This window comes from Neolamprologus multifasciatus, chromosome 17, assembly GCF_963576455.1.
Source record: "Neolamprologus multifasciatus chromosome 17, fNeoMul1.2, whole genome shotgun sequence".
Lineage (NCBI taxonomy): Eukaryota > Metazoa > Chordata > Actinopteri > Cichliformes > Cichlidae > Neolamprologus > Neolamprologus multifasciatus.
The window spans coordinates 24,184,941-24,209,300 of record NC_140455.1 but is presented as its reverse complement, the minus strand read 5'-3'; the positions used below and the strand labels follow the sequence as shown (position 1 = coordinate 24,209,300).

At 40.2% G+C, this 24,360-nt stretch overlaps 2 protein-coding genes across 11 annotated transcripts in view; one reads left to right on the top strand and one right to left on the bottom strand.

The window, feature by feature from the left end:
• Positions 1-24,360, bottom strand: part of magi2a (membrane associated guanylate kinase, WW and PDZ domain containing 2a) — a 274,050-nt gene that overhangs the window by 206,798 nt on the left and 42,892 nt on the right. The gene's annotated exons all lie outside the window — the stretch shown is intronic.
• Positions 14,914-16,220, top strand: LOC146499419 (paraneoplastic antigen Ma1 homolog). The gene has a single exon (XM_085138390.1). It carries the CDS (start codon positions 14,923-14,925, stop codon positions 15,952-15,954), a length of 1,032 nt encoding a protein of 343 aa, XP_084994516.1. The 5' UTR covers positions 14,914-14,922; the 3' UTR covers positions 15,955-16,220.

The following is a 24,360-nucleotide window of genomic DNA, read 5'->3' as shown; positions in this document are numbered from 1 at the left end:
GAATAAATAAATCTTTAATTTTGTACATTTTAGTTGCTTTTACTACAAATTATTGATTTATGTTACTGAAAAAATAATTACATAAGGAAATAATTATCTTTTGAGTGCACGTTAGACTCTGGAGTAATGCTAAAATTGCTTATTTTCTTCTAGAATAATCTGCTTATTTTTAACTACCTATTATGTAGAAGGCCATGTTGCCATGAACCTCTGAAACTACTGTTTCACAATGCTCAGCTATTTTTGCAAAGTAAAAATGATAAGAAGTGGCCAAACAAGCACACGCAATGGCAATTAATTAAAAAAAAAATGCTTCTATTTATTATGTTGCACTGACTTTTAGATCGTATAAAAATGTTTTTAATGTGTCATCTGTGTACTGCATCATTAATTATCCATCTGTTGTTAACCATGAACCCACAGACTCTCAGGGCAGCCTTACAAATGGGTATTTGGCTCGTGATTGATTGTCAAGTGAAATGTCATCTCATTTCACCTCATCAGAAGGAACGAATCACATTACATTAGTCTAAATGCCATTGACACATGCTTGCAATGGCACCACAGTGGGAATACAAGCACCTCTCTGGGAGACATGTTGTCAACAAGCGAAACTAAAGAGAGAGGGGAAACACTGCTGGCCATTTACAGAGCTGGAAATAACACTTCACTGGCTTGATAGTGTTTAAGGTTAACAAAGCCCTGGCATAAACAATAGGCAGCAAAAGGTTAACATAGCAGTCAAAAAAATGCAACAACACACACGTAATACTTTAGACAGACAAATGAAAGAGAGTATAAAAAGAAAACAAAAAGTAAAATGGTCATTTATCTCCAAAAACTTACAATTGAAAAATACTTTTTTGGATTCTTCTTGATCGCTGATAATTTCGTGATTAATGGTGTAATGGTCCCACTGCTCACCTGTCAAGCCAAGCCAACCGCAACCCCCACAGGCTTGGAGAATCAATACAAGGATTACTGTAACTGCTCTTGTAGCTCACAGTGTCCCAACACCTTTCAACCTCCTTTTTTTCTGGGAGACTGTTTTGTTTAAAATATAATGAGAAATTAAAAATGTCTTAACTAGTAGACACATCATTAATGTGTGAATCAGTTGCTAATATACAACAAAAATATCCCTGTCAGCATCCACTGCAAAAATATCACAATCAAATCCCCAAAGAAGACATTAAGCTACCTATTCTTTGAAAATGAAAATATTATCATTTATTCATATGGGCTTTATTAAGATATTACATTTACTTGTGAGATTTTATGCTGTTAAGAGTGTGAAATACTCATTTAAGCTTCTAGATAACATTTAGTCACTGGACATACAGTACTGTGCAAATGTTTTAGGCAGGTGAGAAAAAACGCTGTAAACAAAGAATGCTTTCAAAAATGTTAATCATTTATTTTCATCAATCAACAAAATGCAGTGAATGAACAAAAGAGAAATCTACATCAAATAAGTATTTTGTGTGACCACCCTTTGCCTTCTTCTAGGTACACTTGCACACAGTTTTTGAAGGAATTTGGCTGGTAGGTTGTTCCAAACCTCTTGGAGAACTAACTACAGATCTTCTGTGGATGTAGGCTTCCTCACATCCTTCTGTCTCTTCATGTAATCCCGGACACACTTGATGATGCTGAGATCAGGGCTCTGTGGGGGCCATACCATCACTTCTAGTACTTCTTGTTCTTCTTTACACTGAAGATAGTTCTGAATGGCTGTATGTTTGGGGTCGTTGTCCTGCTGCAGAATACATTTGGGACCAATAAACAATCATTTATATTTCTGAAAGCACTCTTTGTTTGCAGCATTTTTTCACACCTGCCTAAAACTTTTGCACTGTACTGTACATTCAATGTCAACTTGACCGGACCCTTTGTTCCTTCAGTACTGCACTAACTCTTTCTGGTTAGTGCAGTACTGAATGTGCTGAAAACAGTCATCTGCGATAGCATCACACAGTTGCTGCGCATTCATGATGCAAAGCTCCTGTTCCACCACACCCAAAGGTGCTTTATTGGACTGAGATCAGGTGACTGCCATTTGAGTACAGTGAACAGTGATTTCAGGTTTGTGACATACTGGAGTATCCGGTGGGAAGCAATGGCTTTTAAATGATGCTTAATTGGTAGTGAGGGCACCAAAGTGCGGTAGGAAAATGCACCACCGGGCTGAACCATTCTTATAAGTGTGGCGGAGGTGTGGTCCCGGGCGCGGCTGCAGGGGAGGAGTGGTGCGGTGAGCTCAACGGGGCGGTGCTGGAAACGCAGGTGAGAACAGCTGATGGCGTTTTGGACTGATGATGCTTTCCTTCCCCTTTATAGTGAGACGGGAGAGGAGCGGAGGGGGCTGGAGATCAGCTGAGACCGACAGCTGTCAGACTGTGGTCGGTCATAACAAACAACAGTAAATAAACTTGGCATCTGAAAACAAAGACCTGGGCGTGTGTGTGCCTGTGTGTAGTGCATTTCACAATAAGGTAGAATGACCCATGCTTCTATGTTATTTATGCCAAACTACCTCTATCGTCCAAACATTTTCTTCTGCCCAGGCAACCCTCTCCTGACTAATTTTGGTGAGTAATGGTGGACTCAGTTTGGCAGGACTGTCGTCTGCTTCTGCTGCTATAGCCCGTCTGGTTCAAGGTTCAACGTGCAGATCTACATAACTTGTTGTTGGTTGAAATCAACGAAGAATTTTGGCTACTAACTGGATGTTGTTTTGTACCAGTCTCTGCAGGAAACCCCAGTTCATCAAGGTATGCTCATACTCTCAGCATCATTTATATCACCTTTCTTCCCCATGCTCGGTTTAAACTTTAGCAGGTCGTCCTGTGAATATCTACGTGTCAACATGCACTGAGTTGCTGCCATGTGATTGTCTAATTAGATGTTTGTGATAACAGCAAATTTTCACCTGCATTTCATCAAGTTTAAATAGATTTAATTTCTATTTTATGTTTTACTTTTAAATTGGTGCAGTCAGCGGTGCAACAGTCACACCTGGCACTTACTGTGAGTACCTGCTGAACTTAGTTCTACACAAGAATTTATTCATGTAGTGCAACCATTTTAACTTAGCCTAGTTATTACCCGTTTCCACCTTGTGTAGTTCTTGTCAGACTAAATCTGAAATAATGAGCAGTTGATCCTGGCTTCAATTTTATGACCAACGTGGGTATCAATTATCCATGACTGTATATATACACAGCAGTTAATACTACAGAAGTACACTAAGGTAAGCTAATGCTACCCAAGTTAGCTATATTGAAAGCTAACTGATGAAAGCTTGCTACAGCTAAGCAACTAGCTGAAAAGACTGGTGCCGTTTATCATATTTAGTGGTTAGTGATTTGGAAGTGCAGGAATAAGTGCTGTTTCATACTTCAGAGAGAAAGGTGTAAATATTGCCATCTTTTTAAAAGTCCTTTTATTTTTCAGATTGTTCTATTTATTCACATATACAGGTTTATACGTTTGACTCACATGATCACTAACTTGTGCTTTTTCCTTTGCTTGAACCCACATATGGAAACTTGTTCTGTGCTGTTAAAACGCTTTTGCTCCCTGTTAGAGCTGAATTACAGCTGCTTCACACTCTCAAACTCAGAAAAGGTCAGAACATAATAAAGGCTTTTTGTAAAAGTACATTTGAAATGCCCTCTTTCACCACACATTCACCTTTTATGTGATTCTTTTTTCTCGTTCAAACCCATTCCACTCAATTGTTTCAAATATTAAAAAGCCTGTGAAATTCTTTTTTTTCTGAAACGCAACACACTTTTGATTTGGTGAAGGAGATTTGTCTTCTTTTATTTTGCCTGGTCAGCTTCACAGCAGACGTTAAAGAAGAACGGCACCCTAGAGTCAGTTTTGTGGCTTCAATGTCATTTTCAAGGACAAGTCAGCAGGGTGCAGATGTTGTAGGGTCATTAGTTGGTGTCATGATAATTTATGTAACCTCTTCTTATCCAGAGGACCCATTTACTTGTTGTAAAACGCCATTGTATGTTTGAGTCAGACCTACTTTCCCCCCCACTGGGATTGATTAAGCCTGTCACCACTACTTCCTTTTATAGAGGCCAATCAGATCTGAACACAAATTGTAAGCACACAAGATTAAACATTTATGTAACTGAGACTCTGTTTAAGCACTCTGGCTCTGATTTTTACTCCGGCCACCGACTTAGCAGAGGCAAAGCAAATATTCTGCCTCATGTTTCACGTCCCATTTCTTGGTCTTTTTAGGTGAATGCTATTTTTGCATGCAGGTGTACGCTTGTGTGAAGGGGGGCTGTGTAAGTATGAGACACGGAATGTGTGCGTGCATGCTTTTTGTGTGTTCAAAGTCTACATCATGTCTGTGTCTTCCTTTCCGGGGAGGGGTGAAGGGGCCTTGATCTGGCTACAGCTCGATACTGCCATCTATGGGAACTGACAAGCTCATATGGAGAGCTGGAGATCCGGCCTGGAGATAAAACAAACTACAAGGTACTGCGAGTTCTGTTCCAAGTCAAGTCAACTGAAGTCAAGTGGCTTTATTGTAATTTCAACCATGTGCAGTGGTACAGTACCCAGTGGAGCGAGACAACGCTCCTCCAAGACCATGACATATAACAGACAATCAACACGGGACTACATAAAGTGCAGGTGTGCAAAAATTGCAAAAAAATGAAACAAAGACACAAGAGTGCAAAGGAAAAGTGCAACAATGACAGTGTATTGCGCAAAAGACTGAGCACTGTGCAAAAAGTAACTTGATATATGAAGGTGTGCGTGTCTGTGTGTATGAGATTGCTGTTGACACTAAACGGTTTTAATACTAAAGAGTTTATCAAATCACTCATGGAAAAAAGTATCATTTCTGTCCCAGAAAGGTGGGTGAAAGAACAGTTTTTAAGGACACACTGCATGCGATAATGAGATATGCCAGGTTTTCAGCTAAGCTCTTTGGGAATCACCTTGTTGGTTAAAAAATACATTTTTTTATGCCTGTCAAACTGTGTAATCTTTGGGATCTTTTGTACACTCAGCTAAACCAATGGGAACATTTGTTTCTGTGACAGGCTGCTAGTAACAAAGTGCCCAAGAATACAATTAAAAATTGTTTCAATGCCAGGTTGTCTGTTATTTGTAGACACAGCATTGATTCATCCCTCAAGTTAAGCGCTTTTTTAGGCTTGCGTCATAGGTCAGTCTTTAAAAAAAGAAAATTTCTCTGAAAATGATCAGGTACAAGGATTCGGCTGAAAATGAATGAAAAAGCAGCCAATGTCCAAAGAAAAACATTAAGATACCATCAGAAAGCCTGTAGAAATATTACTCAAGACCATTTTTTTTAAATCACAAAAAAGTCTGCCTATTTGAAAGCAACATATAAAGAAATGAGGAGTGGATCAAAACTTCTGCACGGCACTGTAAAAAATAATATTCCACTACAATAAGAAAGAATATTTCCCTGGATTTGTAAGTTGACCACTAAAAGGAATAATTTTAGCACAGTGCCAAATAAATCTAAGCTCTTCACATGGCAATTTGGGATTGCAGCCAAAGATTCATGATAATCCTTTCGGAGTCAGGTCCAGCAAGACCCCTCATGATCTGAAATACAGTTTTTAGACCTGAATTTCACAGAAAGGAATAATCAGCGCTTCAAAGGCAAACATGAAAGTCCAAATGTACAAAGTCATGAGGGTTTCTGGCAGGAGGCTTTTAAGAAAGATAGAGGGGAAAGAAAAACCCACTAAAAGTCTCTCAGACTTCTCAGCTACCTGGAAAAAATGAAAACTTATTTGAATCCATAAGCAAGCAGATCATAGCTGTGACTTGATTTTAGATGACTAAATATGTGCGAGCATGTTGTTGAAGATGCCATTTTATTTAGCCGCTCTGTGCCCATTTCTCATTACTTGCAGATTTCCTCTGGAGTCCTTTATAATAAGACCATTGCTTAGGACGGTAATCACGACGTCTCGCACTTTATAAACACAGCAACTGTCAGTAAGCGCTGCAAAAATATTTGACCACAACAGCTACCCTGAAATGACGAATCTGTACACCACAACATAAAGATATACCCATCAGGATGACCTGCCAAGCCATAGGTAGTCTTAATTATTTATTGAGCCAAACATAGCAGACATGATATATCTATATCATATCCTCTATATCCTGGAAAAGACTTTGATGTTGTTTTCTTAGCCAAACCAAAAAGAGGAGATTTTTTTTCATACTGATATTTGAAAAGTCAATCTCTAATAGTTCTAACAAAAGTAAGGTCTGCTATTGATTTCTCCACTCCAGTAGTATAATCACTCACCACACTGCTCTTCTCAGCTATATCAGCTATGCTCAGGCATATAAGAGAAAAAGCAGTATATGGAACGGAAAGAACTCCCAACTTGTAGTTCTTTGGAACACATCTCAGGTGTCTTCCTTTCAAATACCTTTAAAATATTTGCAAGCTATACCTATTCAGCCTGGAGTCTCCATTTCCTTTTGTGTCAAACCAGTCAGCTACTTTTACCTGAAGCGAATGCTTTCTGATGCATGTGCGACATCTGTATACTAATTACTCATAAACGCACGCTGCCTGGCTCTCCCAGACTCGCTTTTCAGCAGTGACGGCACAATTAGTTCACAAATGAGGAGCTTATATTCGTAGCCTTGCAACATTGAGATTATTCGTCTCCCAGAGGGAGCAGAGAAAAGCTGAGAGATTCGAGCACTCACCTCCTCAGCCATATAACCTCTGCACTCCACAAACACAAATGAAATCCTACTGTTATGGTTGTCACATTTTACATTAGCATGCACAGACTCACGACAGGTTAACACACCTGGAAGAAAACACACCTGAACAAACACCAGAAAATACGCAGTGGGATTTCATGATTTAGAAAGAGTTTAGAGTGTGTGGCACTGAGTTTGAGCAAGCATGTGTACACTACACACACAACATGATGCACATCTCATACAAACAAATAGAATAATAGATGAAATGTGGTTATATATACAAACACGAGATCTAGTAGTGTTTATGATTTTCTTTTGCTGGGTCTTGGTGTTTCTTTGTCCTGGACAAACAATATTCTGATAATTATTTATTGATTGATTGTTTATTAGTTGTTGTTTTTTTCTAACATCGGTGGTAAAAATTGATTATAATAAAAATGATAATCATGACTATTTTTATCTTTAATATCATAATGTCCATTATTTAACATGGTGATTCATTAGCATAAACATCAAGCAAAGACTATGACAAAATTAAACCAAAATTAGCTGTCAAAATCAACTCTCTCTTTTATTCATACACAGCAAATCCAGCATGTCCAAATTAACACTGTCAGATTTGATTTCAACACTTTTAAAGTGTCTATATGGGTCCACACCAGAGAGTGTTAATTTAACTCTTTTTGGAGAGTTGGTATGTTAACTCTGATTTAGTGTTAAACACCAAATCTCTCTGGAGTTGATAATTTAACACTTGGTGTTAAGAGTTTATATATTAACTCTCAAAGAGTATTTTAGTTTAACTACGTAAGAGTTATCTTCTAATTAATTCTAAAAAGCGGGAATTTTACTGTTCTGAACTTCTAGAAATTTCTTTTGGAAATAAACATTTACTAAAAAGACGCAATGGTTTTTGAAAAACATTTATTCTGAACTGTGCACCACAATTTCAAAACATTTTCTGAAAGATGTAACAGTGTACATGTTCTCACTTTCATTAGAATTTCGTTTATCAAAAGGTCTGACATAGGTGAGCTGGTAAATGCAAATAACAGCATTCTCATCACTTATTTCAATAAATACAAAATACAATATGCATGTCCTTCAGTCATCACTTTGTGGAACTGCAACGCACTTCTGCTCTCCCCCATATTCCATCTTCACAAGCATATCCTATGTGGAGATTGAATAAAAATTAGTTGACACTAATTAATGGCACAAATCAATTGCAGCACAGTAAAAAAAAAAAGGAATCCTTTTTGAGCGATTACTTGTGTAAAGTATTTTCCCAAAAGACAAGGACACAGACAACATGTAATACTGAACTAAATGTAAAACCTCAACCTTTTTCATTTTTACCTAAACCGTGTGCACAAAACTCTGGAGGAATCTAAGTGCTAACGTAGAACTCAGTCGGGACTCGGGACATCTGCTACTGCTGTTTGCTCGTTTTTTATGGGAGATCGTTTTCAGGCTTCAATTAGCACCATTATATCAACATTTCACATTCTAGACATTGTTTTAAGTGTATTTGACCAAGAAATTTGACTGAAAATTCACATGCAAGCTTTTTTTCAAGGCTGTGGTATTTGCCCGCAAACAATACCTTTCAGCTAGCTAAAACAGAATATTATGCTATCACCGAGCAACATGGCTAATGCCTTTCACACAGCTTTGTCTCAACTCCAAAGAGCCACAGAAGTAAAAGCTAATAACAATAATTGAAACAATCTTTGAAAACATGACTTACCAAGCATGGCAAACAACTCAAATATGTAGAGCAAAATGTTCTGAAACGGCTTCACTTCAGCTTCGATTGGAGCCGTGCTGGGGGCGGAGTCTGTGAATTTACTCTATTGGTGTCATAGCCCCTGTAGGAGTTCAGAGTTAAGAGGTCAAGAGTTAATGTTTCCATTGTAACTGTCGCTACCCGATCCGTACCGGAAACCCGATCGGTACCCCGCATGCGCAAATCTTACGTCACTTCCTCTAGCGACAGTAACTGTCGCTACCCGATCCGTACCGGAAACCCGATCGGTACCCCACATGCGCGAAAGGTGTCTACTTCCGGTCGTAGCGTTTTACGATAGTTATGGGTCAGCGTATCAGTTAAGATGTTAAGAATAATAAGTATATCCTAAAATGTTTGCAATAATGAAGCATTTCAGTACAATGTAGACAAAAACGAAAAATAAAAAGATAGTTACGGATCGGGACTCCCCGATCCTTACTGCGCATGTGCAAAGTCGGACCGTACAAATCGGGTCTACCCGATCCGTACCGCGCATGTGCAGATGTTTTCTTCTTCCTCTGTTGGTTTAATGGCAGTTTACTCCCCAGTGTATGAGGATACTGCCACCTGCTGACCGAGCGAATGAACCCTATTGTAAACTGAATTGGCGTCATTACAAACGCGTGTTAAATTTGATTTAGTGATAGTCGAGTATGTTTATGCTTGTCTGTGTTGAGAGGATTGACTGGAATAGTGTTGATGATGTCCGCTATCACTGTCAATTGTCAGTAAACACTTAATCTGGCTGATGAATCTTCACGTGACACATTGCTAAATCAATATTATTAAGTCTGTAATAAGGCGCCATTCTTCTTATTTTACAGCGCTGTTGTTCAATCGGGGAACACTCTCTGTTGAGGAGAAAAGCATGAATTTGTTTGTATACGGATTATCCATTGTTTAAATGTCCCGGGCAGTCGAAAAGGAGGCAGAGCTGTTGAGAAATGCTAGGAGCTAACTGGGCGCTAACCGTATCATTCAAATATATTGAATGTCGTAATGTTGGCAAAGAGAGGAAGTGACGTAAGATTTGCGCATGCGGGGTACCGATCGGGTTTCCGGTACGGATCGGGTAGTGACAGTAACACCTCCAGATTTGAAATAGAAACACTCATTTTTAACACTCGATTTTAACTACTATCATTTTACACCTCAGAGTTACATTAAAAGAATGTGACTCTACTTAGAGTAAAATTAACTCTAAGAGTACTAACACCAAAACATTTAACACTTTTGAATTTGCTGTGTACATATTGAACTAAACAGCAACTGTCTTAGCTTTTAGTAAATGGTAAAAGCATGCTGCTGTAATTAAAAGAGACGTGTTTGATTTATTTTAAAAAGAAATAGAGCTTTGTAGCAAAGTGAATGCACAAAATGCAATTATTTTACCCCAACAGTTATTCATAATTCAAAATAGGGGAATCGTGTGGCCTTTTATCACTGCACAGTTTAAAATCTGGCATCTGTGTTGATATGCATTTTCTTAAGAGCTAAAGGGCATCCTGCACACCTGAGAAGATCACATTAATAGAAAACAATTTATACTGGTTTTATAGCAGCATATACAGTCATACATGTTTCAGGAAAACAACAGCATGTGTGTAATATAAAAATCCAGGTGCTGGACAGTTTTTAACACATATAAAAATAAATAAGGTTTGATATGTTTTCTTTGTATTTACATTTAATATGGGGTTTAACGTGCTGTTTTTAAAAGACAGAGAAATCAGCACAGAATCCTAATTGTAGCTTTCATCATCAGATAAGAGTTTGATTCATGAGAAGTGTCTGAAAGCTGAAACTAGAGCGACTGTTTTCGAGGTTCTGGTAATAAATTCCAAATATACAGCAAATGAGTCATATGCTTTTCATGAAGGTACATTTATTTCTGAGCTGAGGGTGTCGACCCGTTTGGCTTTGTTGTAGTAGCAGTACTTTTTCTAAATTCCTAGGTCACCTTCAGCAGGTCCCTGTAGGCCCAAAAGTCTCCACCTGAGAGAATTTTCAGCAGAGTGGATCACGCCTTTCGATTTGGGGGAGTTGTAGCTGTGCTATGGTTGTGTTGCTAAAGTAGGAGTGTCTATATTCAAGATAAATGACACTTCAAATTCAGTTTGACAGCACTTCATATGAAACTCTCATTAAGTGCAAAATAAGCTCGTTCAACAGTGAGTGAGGAAATGCATTCTTCTACTAAAAACAAATCAGATTCATTTCCGCTAACACAGATGCTGGAGGCAACTGGAGTTCTCAGATCTAAAAGAAGAAATAAATAAATAAAAAACAACCATAACATCGTATTCACCTGACTAATGGAACACATTGATACGCCTGCCTCGGCCTTCAGACAGACAATTTTCCAGATTCTAACAGCATTACCACAATAATGAACTCTATTTGTCATTTAGATTTGCTGAGACCACAGAGGTCAGATATTCTGGTGTGAAAATAATTACGTATTAGTCTGCATAGTGGCCTATACATGGTTATATACCACACCGGAGAAACGGGACGGGGGAAGCCAGCGCCAGCAAAGACTAGATTCAAATATGTTACTTCACTATATCAGTCAAATATTCAAATATGTTGTAACACAGAGACGTTAGGTACAATTGTAGTCACAGCTTTTGAAATTTCTACTTGTCAGACACTCAAGCTGCCTCTAAATCTTACCTTGATCTTTGTTGTGACTGATAATGAATTTTAATCAGGTGATTTAATTAGTGTTCATTTCCAGCATCAAGGTGATGCAATGTCTAAGATATGAAAGGGTATTTAAACATTTAATTTGTTGTTTCTTTTATTTCTTAATTTGTTTATTCACTGATGTAGGTAACTATATTACTTTCACCTTAAGGATCCTATGACTTTAAGGTGGAAGAGGATGTGTCACAGCTAGTTTAAACAAATATGTATCATTAGGGTGTAAAATTGTGTTTTTCTCTCAAGAAAATCTGGTAATCATGATTCAGCATTTAGAATATAAATAAAATGTATCTGTTGGACATAATATATAAAAAAAGGCTTCAAAACAGGATTTTAGCATACTATTTTAGGCACTCGTTTTAGGCTTCAGATTCTAGTCCCAGAACAATTTTCTGTTTTTCTTACTGTGAGAGGTACCTGTTTAACTTTGACTGAATGCATTCTGGCACCAGGCAATGATAAGTGTGGGTGCACTAGTAAAATAAAAGCTTTGAGTGGCAACTACATGCACTTGTAAGTATTTTTCCCAACCAAAAAAAGAAAGAAAAGAAAAGCAAGAGAATGGTGAAATTCTTTGAAGACGTAACATCCATGTGGGTGTAGTTGCTGACAGGAAAGAGAAACCAATGGGAGCAAAAGTTCCAATGCAGAGCAGTATTGTCCAGATATTTTGCTAGGCACCAAAAAAACTCTTCCAGAAAAGTAAGACAAGTTGCTGACTGTGTTACAATGTCAATCCATTTGCAACAGTGGGGTAAGCTAAAGGATGATGACCACTGCTGACAGCAGGAAACAAACAAATACAATAAAATAGTTTATGTAACAATTTTGGGCCTAAAACATAGCATGTCCTTCTTTTTTACCATTGCCTAGTAGCACGCAATATCCTGCTACCACCAGAAAACGATGCACCAGCAACTTGTTAATTAGCCATTAAACTGCAAAGCTAGAAGAAGAGCAGCTACCAACTAAGAGACACTCGACTTCTAAGGCATGTGTTGCACTGTAAGATTAGATAGAAAAGTACAAACACGCAAAAAAAAAAAAAATGCATAACCAAGGATGACTACAGCTGTCAATTTCTTGTTTAGAACTCATTAAACAAGTATTGGTTGCCAGGGCATGATATTTAAACAATAGGTGAATGGCTGTGGGGGGACTAAAGCCTATCTCAGCTGACATAGGGCAGAAGGCAGGGTACACACCGGACAGACTGCTAATCAATCATAGAGCTAACAGATAGAAAGACAACTATTCATGCTCACACTAACACAATGAGCCAATTTAGAACAACCAATTACCAAACATATGTTTTGGACTGTGGGGTGGAGCCACAGGGCCTGAAGAGAACCCACACAGGCAAAGTGACAACATGCAAACTTCACACAGAAGACCCCTGTAAGCCAATGGCTTTGAATTCTTACTCTTAGTTGGTGGCACTAAACACCACACTACTGTGCTAGCTAAATGATTCCCAGTAAAAGCACTGAATAATAATTTTGCTTGAAATCTATAACTGTAGTGCAGAGGCTTGGTGACAGAACAACTTGTCCCGATTCTTGTGTTATACTGAAGCTGTTTGATAACATTCTAAAGAAAGCACATTTATCCAATAAACCTGACAGTAATGGACTAGTTTGGCGTGGTGCAGAGCAGGCTGTGATATCCTTGAACACTTTTAGTCCAAAGTTTAATATTGTAATTTTTAGTGCTATTCGCTATTCACTAATTCCACATCAATACAATGGCAAAGGATCAGAAAGCATGCAGGGGGCTAAATTCACAAAGAGCAGTAAACCTCAGAGCCACAGCAGCAGACGAGATTATTACATGGCCTGTCTGTAAAGAAAAATAGTCAACAGAGCTCATAGGAGTCCGCAACACCCACCTTAGGGTTAGTGTAACCACGGTGACTTCTGTTCCCACTTCCGCTAGTCCCTTTATTGTGGCGGGAATGAACCCCATATAACTTCCGGGTCAATCAGCTGCATCTTCCCTGCTTCCCCGGCTGCTGTTGTCCCTGTGGTTGGCGTACTTGTCAGATATTGACAAATTTTACATTGCATACTAGTTGACAGCGTGCAATAACCCGGCCGATTCATTCATCTTTACACTACCTCACAATCGACTCAACGGTGAGTTATTTGTTTGTTTTGTTCGGTCGCAATCACTGTAAATGCGGAGCGGCGGTCGCACATCCTAAAATGCCGGTAAGCTGATGCTAGGCTAGCGACAGTAAGTTGAATTACTGGTTTTATTCATTGAATATTGTTGTCTTTGTTTATTCTACTATGGCCGAATTTCGAATTAACGTATCTAGAGTTGAACGAGTGGTTTGATTTCTGTAGTTTTGTCCGTTTTGGATGTTTTTTGTTACTTTTCTGATGAAATGCCAAAACGGCCTATGAGATTTTGCATTGAGTTAAAATCCATTTAGATTATTGAATCTGTTGCGCAACATCTGTGATTAAATGAGTTTTGTAAATATATCTGAATAACTGTGGATAATGTTTATTAGCTTTATTGCTGATATACTTTGATGGGACCCATGATAATGTTTTTCTATAATAGTATTCTGAATGAGATTCGTTATAAGAGAAGATGGTTTATTGATTGTTGTATGACACATGGCATTAATTACTTGACTTTGTTATTTATGGAGTTATGTATTTATTTTGTCACAGCAGTAGAATGCTGTTTCATTTTCTTCTGTGAATGATAATTTATGTTTTTGACCTTGTTTAGGTCAGGTTTTTTTCCCCGCGATCAGCCCTGATCAGCGCGGGATGGCGAGCCACCCGACCACCGCTATGTTGCGGTAGGAATCATAAACCTATGGACTGAATTACAAAAGCTGTTGTCACGTGACCTATCACAGGTCCATGGAACTGAACCAAATCTCATGCTGGACTAAACCTCGTCCCACCTCCTTTTGGAACATGATAAGCTGTTTTGTATTGTTAGCATTATTTTGTTTGTGATATATTATACATATATTTTTTTTTGTATATCTGTCTCTATATTTATCATAACAAACACAATATATATATATATTTTTGAGCTCTACTTTTGGTTTCCTGTGCTTTCTTCACACACTCAGGCTCCATAGTCGAGACTACTTCTGAAAGCTCATTGTCTATATAGCTGCAGTCAGGCGCCCTGGTCCTTCAACCGCGTTACAAGTGGCGAGCCAGCCAGGAGCCTTTGTGTGTGAATATTTTGGGGTCACGAACACAACTTTTCTTTACTTAATTGCTTCATTTTAGTTGAAAATCAGAAATGGATTCAGTTGCACTTTCCGGCATAAATATATCACAGTCTGTGATGATTTCCGGTGTGTCTAACACAAAAGCTGATAACGAAATACTTGATTACTTGCGTACTTATGGTAATCTTAAGCGTCATTTTTACGTAAATGATCCTGCGAGTACTTTCTTTAAAAACCTGATCGCTGAGTTTGTGGATACCTCTGCTTTTACAACTCTAGAGCCGCTTCTGCCTTACACCCACTGTTCTAAAATTGTTGCCGACCTTGTCTTCCGCGTCACAGCTTTGGCCTGTGAGTACGCCACCACAGAGGACAGCAGCAGTCCCCCTCCCAATTACCTCAAGGAGCTCAAGCATATTGCTGATCGTAGCGGGCACTGCCCATTACTGTCTTGAAGACAGTAATGGGGCAGATTGGTCAACATTTGCATGACGCAGGAGCAGGTGATGATGGAAAAAGTGAATATGATGAGGAAAATGGAGCAGACGAGGACATTGGCGTAGAGGAAGAAGAAAGGGAACTGGAGCGGCAGAAACTGTCTTCACCTCCTGCCAGACAGGTTTCCACTGACCAGCAGGGGGCACGACCTCGTCAGAGCCAGACTGGACCAGCTCCAAGAGTATCACTCACGGCACATGATCTCAACCCACCACAAATACAAAGGGTTGTTGTTGAGCATGTGGTCCGAAACCCAGACATAAGCGCCACAACTTCACTACGTCTCCGTGCTTTTTCAGGAAGGATTCCTAAGCCAAGTAGTGAAGCAGATTTTGAATCATGGCGTTCCCAAATTGATCTACTGCTCGCCGACCCCAGTTTGTCAGCTCTATACGTCACCAGACGTATCATAGAGAGCCTGTTGTCACCTGCTGCTGATTTGGTTAAGGGTCTAAGTCCCAACACATTGCCTGCAGTCATACTCAGTGTACTTGACTCAGCTTTTGGAACAGTGCAAGATGGTGAAGAATTGTATGCTCAATATTTAAATATTCTCCAAAATCCAGGTGAACGACCATCCGCTTACCTCCAAAGACTGCAGCTAACCCTCAGCACTGTTGTAAAGCAAGGAGGACTTGCAGCTGCTGACATGGATAAACATCTGCTGAAGCAGTTTTGTCGTGGGTGTTGGGATAACACTATACTAACCAAATTACAATTAGAACAGCAAAAGGACAACCCACCACCTTTCTCTGACTTATTGTTGTCGTTACGGACAGAAGAAGACCGACAAATTGCTAAGGAGTCACTTATGAAAAAATACATCGGTTCATCAAAACAAAAAGCCAACATCCAATCCCAAAATACTTGTTCTTGTGGGCACTCTACAGCCAATGAAGAGCTAAAAGAAATGAAAAAACAACTCCAAACCCTCCAACAGCAAATGTCTCAACTTTTGTCCCGAAAAAGTCCAACCGGGTCAAAGTTTAAGCCATGACAAAACAAGACCTGTCATTCTTCACCTCAGTCAAATACCAAACCCAAGCCATGGTACTGTTTTAACTGTGGAGAAGATGGCCATGTTTCTTCCACCTGCAACAACAGAGCAAACCCCTGTCTCGTTGAACAGAAAAAGAACCAATTAAGGAAAAAACAGCAAGAATGGGATGCTAGAAATACTTCATCTTTAAACTAGAAGGAGCTTCTGCGGTGGGACACACAGGAGCTGCGTGCACTAACAGTCCCGGAAACCACAAGAAAGTTCCATTGCTGCCAAAAGGGCTTGTGGGGACCAAAAGCACAGGACAAATTCAAATCAAGGGCGACCATTTCAGCTGTCTTCTTAATTCTGGCTCTCAGGTTACTACCATTCCTTATTTCTTCTATAATACTTATCTTTCAGACCATCCAATCAAACCATTAAATGATCTGTTGGAAATAGAAGGAGCAAATGGACAAGCCGTACCTTACCTGGGATACATCGAGATTAACATGACGTTCCCAGCTGATTTTCTTGGTTCATCTATTAATGTTGATACACTTGCTCTTGTCGTGCCTGACGTCCAGCAATCACACCCAATGATACTTGTTGGTACCAACACTCTTGACGTTGCGTACAGCAAACACTGTGATACCCACTCTGAGCAGTCATTCCTGCCAACCGGTTCCGGTTACATTGCAGTTTATAAAATCCTCCAGTGTCGCCGTGTCCAGAATTCAGATGACCAGTATGCTCCTGTGATCTTGAAGTCAGACCAACCACATACCATTACTGCCGGCCAAACCACTGTCCTTGAGGGATCCCTGGTCACAAGGCTATTCCAAGGCGAGAAAGCGGTTATTCTGGAATACCCCACCTCCAGTTCTCTGCCTGGTGGACTCCTGGTAAAAACCTGCCTTGTGGACTTACCTAAATGTCGGCCATGTTTTCTGCCTGTTGTAGTAAGTAATGAGTCTGACCATGAAATCCATATTCCAGCTCGAGCTATTATTGCAGAAATCAGCACCCTCCAGGAAGTCATCTCCAAAGAGCAACACATGCATTATTCAGATCCATCTACAGAGTCATTACCTCCATCTCAACCAAATTACAACTTTGGAGATTCCCCTTTAACTCCAGACTGGAAAGAACGCATTGTTCATAAACTCAACAGTATTCCTGAAGTATTTGCCAAACACGATCTGGATTTCGGCAGGACCGACAAAGTTAAACACCAAATCAAATTGTCTGATCCAACTCCTTTCAAGCAAAGACCACGACCAATTCACCCTCAAGATCTTGATGCTGTAAGGAAACACCTGCAGGAACTTCTTGACTCTGGCGTTATCAGAGAATCAGACTCCCCATTTGCCTCTCCAATTGTGGTTGCACGTAAAAAGAACGGCAGTGTACGTCTTTGTATTGACTACCGCAAACTCAATCTGCAAACAATCAAAGATGCTTATGCTCTGCCCAAATTGGAAGACACCTTCTCCGCACTTGCAGGATCAAAGTGGTTCACGGTGCTAGACCTCAAGTCGGGATACTACCAAATTGAAATGGAGGAGAAGGATAAAGCAAAGACTGCCTTTGTCTGCCCATTAGGATTTTGGGAATTTAATCGGATGCCACAGGGGATTACTAATGCACCAAGCACATTCCAACGGCTAATGGAAAAATGCATGGGAGAATTGAATCTAAAAGAAGTCCTGGTTTTCATTGACGATCTCATTGTTTTTGCACCAACTCTTGAGGAACATGAAGCTCGCCTGATGAACGTTCTCACCAGACTGAAAGATTTTGGCTTGAAGCTTTCACTTGAGAAATGCATGTTCTTCCAGACATCTGTGAAGTATCTGGGCCATGTAGTGTCCCAGGCTGGTGTTGAAACTGATCCGGACAAGATTTCCACACTCACTTCTTGGCCAGTGCCGAAAAACTTGAAGGAATTAAGATCTTTCCTTGGTTTTGCTGGGTACTACAGACGTTTTGTCCAGGGGTATTCAGCCATTGTCAAGCCGTTGCATGATCTCACTGCTGGTTATCCACCTTCCCAGAGGAAACTGAGACGAACAGTAAAGCCAGAGAATTACCTCAACCCCAAAGAGCCATTTGGAGGACGATGGACGCAAATGTGTCAACAAGCTTTTGAGTCCATTATTGACAACCTAACTTCTGCCCCAGTTCTGGCATTTGCTGATCCCAGAAAACCATACACACTCCACACTGATGCCAGTGCCACAGGTCTTGGTGCGGTGCTGTATCAAGAGCAGGATGGAAAAAACAGAGTTGTAGCATATGCCAGCAGAGGTCTTTCCCAGAGTGAGTCAAAGTATCCCGCCCACAAATTGGAGTTTCTTGCTTTGAAATGGGCGGTGACTGAAAAATTCCACGACTATCTTTATGGTGCTCAGTTTACAGTTGTGACCGACAGCAACCCATTAACATACCTCTTATCATCAGCAAAACTTGACGCTACCGGTTACAGATGGCTTTCAGCTTTGTCCACTTTCACCTTCAAATTAATCTACAGAGCAGGAAAGCAGAACTCGGATGCTGATGGTCTGTCTCGCCGACCTCATGGTGGATTGTCTGATGATCCTCTGTCACAGAAAGAACGTGAGCGAATCTGGAGATTCGCATGGCAATATCTCAATGAACCAGATCATGTCTCTATTGACCAGCATACCATCAACGCAGTTTGTGACCGTCATCTGGTGTACAGTTCAAGCACTAATCCTGGTCTTGCTCTGGTGTTATCCATGTCTGTCGATGTCAACAGTCTGCCTGACAGTTTCACGGACGACATCCAGTTCACCTCCATGGTACTCCCCCAAATCTCAACAGCTGACCTTGCAGCCAAACAACGCCTTGACCCTGTCATTCGGCATGTCATAGCTCAGGTCGAGCAAGGAGAGTCACCACCGCCATTCCTGAGGGAAGAACTTCCCGGACTACCTCTATTACTGCGAGAAGTAAATAAACTGGAGCTCCATAACACCCTTCTCGTCAGGAAGAGACAAGTGGGAAGTGACTTCACATACCAGCTAGTGCTACCCGAGGAATATCGACCAGTTGTACTACACCACCTACATGATCAAATGGGTCACATGGGAATTGACAGAACGCTGGACTTGGTCCGTTCCCGGTTTTATTGGCCTAAGATGACTAGTGATGTGGTCAATAAAATAAGACACTGCGAAAGATGCGTGAGACGCAAATCCCCATCTGAACGAGCCGCACCTCTGGTCAATATCAAAACCTCTCATCCCATGGAACTGGTGTGTATGGATTTTCTCTCTGTGGAACCAGATCGTGGAGTCAAAGACATACTTGTCATAACTGACCATTTCACAAAATATGCCATTGCTGTGCCAACACCAAACCAGAAAGCCAGGACTGTTGCCAAATGTTTATGGGACAACTTTTTTGTGCATTATGGTATCCCAGAACGCTTGCACAGTGACCAAGGCCCTGGCTTTGAATCCAGAATCATCCGAGAGCTTTGTGAAATGGCTGGGATCCACAAAATAAGAACCACTCCATACCATCCAAGAAGCAATCCTGTTGAACGGTTTAACCGAACATTACTGGATATGCTAGGAACACTGACAGCTCAACAGAAATCTCATTGGAAAGATTTCGTAAAACCCCTGGTGCATGCATACAATTGCACAAGAAATGATGTTACAGGTTTCTCACCATATGAGCTTATGTTTGGCCGCCAACCTCGCTTACCGGTGGACTTGGCCTTTGGACTACCCCATGCCAAAGAAGGAACAACATCCCACACACAATATGTGGAAAAACTAAAGTCCCACCTGGAAGAGAGTTACAAGCTGGCCATCGAAAACTCAGAAAAGGTGATGAAACGTAACAAAAACAGATTTGATAAAAATGTCACTGCGTCACAGCTGAATGTTGGAGACAGAGTTCTTGTAAGGAATGTGCGGCTAAGAGGCAAACACAAGCTTGCAGATAAATGGGAGTCATCTGTGTACATTGTAGTGAAGAAAGCCGGCACTCTTCCTGTGTATACAGTTTGACCCGAAGGCCAAGACAAGCCCCTGCGAACTTTACATCGAGACCTCCTACTGCCCTGTGGGTATTTACCACCTTCTGAAAAGGACATGCTTACTAAGCAGAAGGGAAAATTGCCTGCCTTACCTGTGTCTCCTGTACATGCTGATGATGATGATGATGATGACAATGACGATGAAGAACCCATCTCATACCTACCTGTTCCTGTCTGTGCTGAACCTGTTACCTTCACAACAACCATTGACTTACCCAATACTCTGCAACCTGTTCCAGTTATCAACCAGCCAGACGTCCCTGTAGTATTGGCTACAGAGGAAGAGAACGCTATTCTCTCAGAGGAACCTATACTTGTACCTGTTGAAGAGGAACAAGTCATTGATAACGAAACATTGGAAGCTGGCTCTGTGCCAGTTACTCTTGCTGAAACTTCTCCCGATGAAGAAAGTCTGTCTGCCGATTCAGAAGCATCCAGAAATAACTTGTCACAACACTCACCTACTGAATCAGAACCTCTCAGTCCTGAGGCAGAACCACCCTTGAGGCACTCAACCCGCGCCAGGAATCCTCCTGATCGGCTGCAGTACATCAAGCCTGGTAAGCCTCTGTTAAAGAGCGTTCAGACCTTTCTGCATGGGTTAAGTTCTGTCTTCTCCTTCGCTCTTCAAGACGATGAAGAAGAGGAGACGATGCCTTCGCACCCCAGCCAACCAGTCATTCGCTGCCAGCCTAGTCCATGTACGAGGACGTCCATGAGATTAGGAGGGGAGAGTGTAACCACGGTGACTTCTGTTCCCACTTCCGCTAGTCCCTTTATTGTGGCGGGAATGAACCCCATATAACTTCCGGGTCAATCAGCTGCATCTTCCCTGCTTCCCCGGCTGCTGTTGTCCCTGTGGTTGGCGTACTTGTCTGATATTGACAAATTTTACATTGCATACTAGTTGACAGCGTGCAATAACCCGGCCGATTCATTCATCTTTACACTACCTCACAATCGACTCAACGGTGAGTTATTTGTTTGTTTTGTTCGGTCGCAATCACTGTAAATGCGGAGCGGCGGTCGCACATCCTAAAATGCCGGTAAGCTGACGCTAGGCTAGCGACAGTAAGTTGAATTACTGGTTTTATTCATTGAATATTGTTGTCTTTGTTTATTCTACTATGGCCGAATTTCGAATTAACGTATCTAGAGTTGAACGAGTGGTTTGATTTCTGTAGTTTTGTCCGTTTTGGGTGTTTTTTGTTACTTTTCTGATGAAATGCCAAAACGGCCTATGAGATTTTGCATTGAGTTAAAATCCATTTAGATTATTGAATCTGTTGCGCAACATCTGTGATTAAATGAGTTTTGTAAATATATCTGAATAACTGTGGATAATGTTTATTAGCTTTATTGCTGATATACTTTGATGGGACCCATGATAATGTTTTTCTATAATAGTATTCTGAATGAGATTCGTTATAAGAGAAGATGGTTTATTGATTGTTGTATGACACATGGCATTAATTACTTGACTTTGTTATTTATGGAGTTATGTATTTATTTTGTCACAGCAGTAGAATGCTGTTTCATTTTCTTCTGTGAATGATAATTTATGTTTTTGACCTTGTTTAGGTCAGGTTTTTTTCCCCGCGATCAGCCCTGATCAGCGCGGGATGGCGAGCCACCCGACCACCGCTATGTTGCGGTAGGAATCATAAACCTATGGACTGAATTACAAAAGCTGTTGTCACGTGACCTATCACAGGTCCATGGAACTGAACCAAATCTCATGCTGGACTAAACCTCGTCCCACCTCCTTTTGGAACATGATAAGCTGTTTTGTATTGTTAGCATTATTTTGTTTGTGATATATTATACATATATATTTTTTTGTATATCTGTCTCTATATTTATCATAACAAACACAATATATATATATTTTTGAGCTCTACTTTTGGTTTCCTGTGTTTTCTTCACACACTCAGGCTCCATAGTCGAGACTACTTCTGAAAGCTCATTGTCTATATAGCTGCAGTCAGGTGCCCTGGTCCTTCAACCGCGTTACATTAGCCCACCTGGAAAATAAATTTTAACCTTGCAAAATATTATTACAGATAGTAGTAGATGTAAACACAGAAGTTACATCTGTGTTTGTAAATTTAAAACCAGTCTTTTCAACAAATGGCCACATGGTTTGCATCCCACTATCAACCTGCAGCCACAGGACAAACCAGAATGCATCCAGTAACATGAAGATCCTTCTCTCCAATCAGTCTAGATCCAACCAAGATATTTTTTCCTCTTTCCTCTGTGCACTGATAAAGACTTGTACACAGAATGCATGTCACATTACTGAAGCAGCAAACTATTCTTGGTGGGAGAGTGGGCGTCTTGCCCTGTTTCTGAAGGGCTTTCATAGCGGGATGAGCATAGCACAGTGTGTCTGGTATGATGAACACGAACACACACACACACACACACACACACACACACACACACACACACACACACACACACTTTAACAGAAACACACATCTACAAACAAAAGCACAGCAAATTGCACCTATTCACACAAACCCAGACACACACATACACACTGTTGCTGGTGCCCTTTCTGCACAAAGAGTCTTTAGTCCTTGGTGCACTAATTTGCTTATTAAAGGTTTATTAAACCTTCTTTAGTTCTCCCAGTAAAGCCTCTATACTGGCATGGAGAGATGACAGCTTTACATACATTAACAAAAAGCAAGCAGAAAACAAGAATCCGGAGCTATGGCTGAGAGAGAAGGGAAAAACAAACATTAGTGAACGGAATGGTTCTCGAGTACGTGTGAAAGAAAAATGTGCAAGCGAGGCAGAAGCACCTGCAGGGAGAGTAGGAACTTATTTCACATATTTCAGCTGTGTTTCCACCTAACTGCCGAGCACATTTTAGGGGCAGCTTTTGAAATGTCACAAAAATGAAATATGAATTACTCACATTTTTGACAGAAAGGTTAGAATGACTAAAAGCATTTGCTGTGCGGATAAACGGAGAGAAATGTATCCATAAGAATTTGGAATGGGTTCTGTAAGAACTGATTAGTACTGGGAAGGGAGGTGAGGTTGGGGGAGGGTATTGTTTTTGCTCCTTTGGCAGCGTTTACGATATTTAATACTACCTACAGATAACAACAACAAAAATGTGATGGCTAATGCCACAGTAATGCCCAAAACAAGCCTCTTACACGTATAAGTAGCAGCAAATGGTGGCCTCTGTTGGGTCTAGACATTTGAGAGATGACATTTTGTCTCCCTAGAGCCATTTCTCTACTGTTTAGCCATATTATTAAACCTTTTTTCTGGAGCAATAATAGCAAGCATTATTCTAAAAATATGGTCCCACTTTATTTGATTGAATCACATAAAAATAAAATTCCCTCTAACTTGAAACAATATTACTTCTAAAATGATATTTGGAAAAGCACACCGGGTTGTACTCACTGGATTAAAAGACAGAAGAGATCAGGAAAACATAAAATCAGGAGCAGCAGAGATAGCAAGAAACCATACTGGGCAGTCTCTGTCTTCATATTTCCTCTCAGGCATTACTTCCATCTAATTTGTCTGTAATTAGATGACCAGGATTCATCCTACTGGGTGATTAATTACTCACAAAAATGATGAGAACCCCACCACCACCACCCAGGTAGTAACCATAGCAATATGAGGGGTGCAAACACACGTCTGTAGGAGGAGAATAATTGGTGAGTGGATCTGTTCCTCCGATCATTAAGAGCTTATTTAGATACACAAACCATAATTTGATTTGAAAAACAGTGAAGAGGTTTCTAATCCTGTGATTTAAGTAGATTTCATACAAAAAAATCCAAAGAATCTTTACTGTACAATTCGACGTCTTTTATCACAGAGGCAGTGGTTATAAAAGCTTCATTCATTCATTTCCACATGCAAACTGAATTCCTCAATGAAATTTAAGCTGAAAAACCTTAGAGATGAAGCATTTAGACAAAGAACAAAAATGTAATCTGTGAAAGCTGCTGGGCTGTGAACAATGTTAATAAAATGATATAAAACAAAGGAGGGGTGGAAGAAAAACTCGAAAACATAAATCACCCTTAAAAATAAAAATATGGAAATGTGTGTTTTCCACTAGAATGAAGATATTTCTAAAACAAACTCATTAAAAGCCTCTTACTTATTAAAAAAAAGAAAGAAAAAAAAAACAGCAGCAGCAGACAACGCCCACAGGACAGCTTTTGTCAACAGCATGTGTTTTTCAGTCAAACGCTGCTTGTTGACACTGTCAGTCAGCTGTCTTAATCTGACCTTTTAACTAACATGAAGTACTGTGCAAAAATAGATGTTCAGGCTTTTATCCATCAAAGATGCGCCTTCTT

Bases quoted from the DNA above. Each gene is read 5' to 3' on its own strand.
- LOC146499419 (XM_085138390.1), top strand. From the start codon at position 14,923: ATGGGGCAGATTGGTCAACATTTGCATGACGCAGGAGCAGGTGATGAT.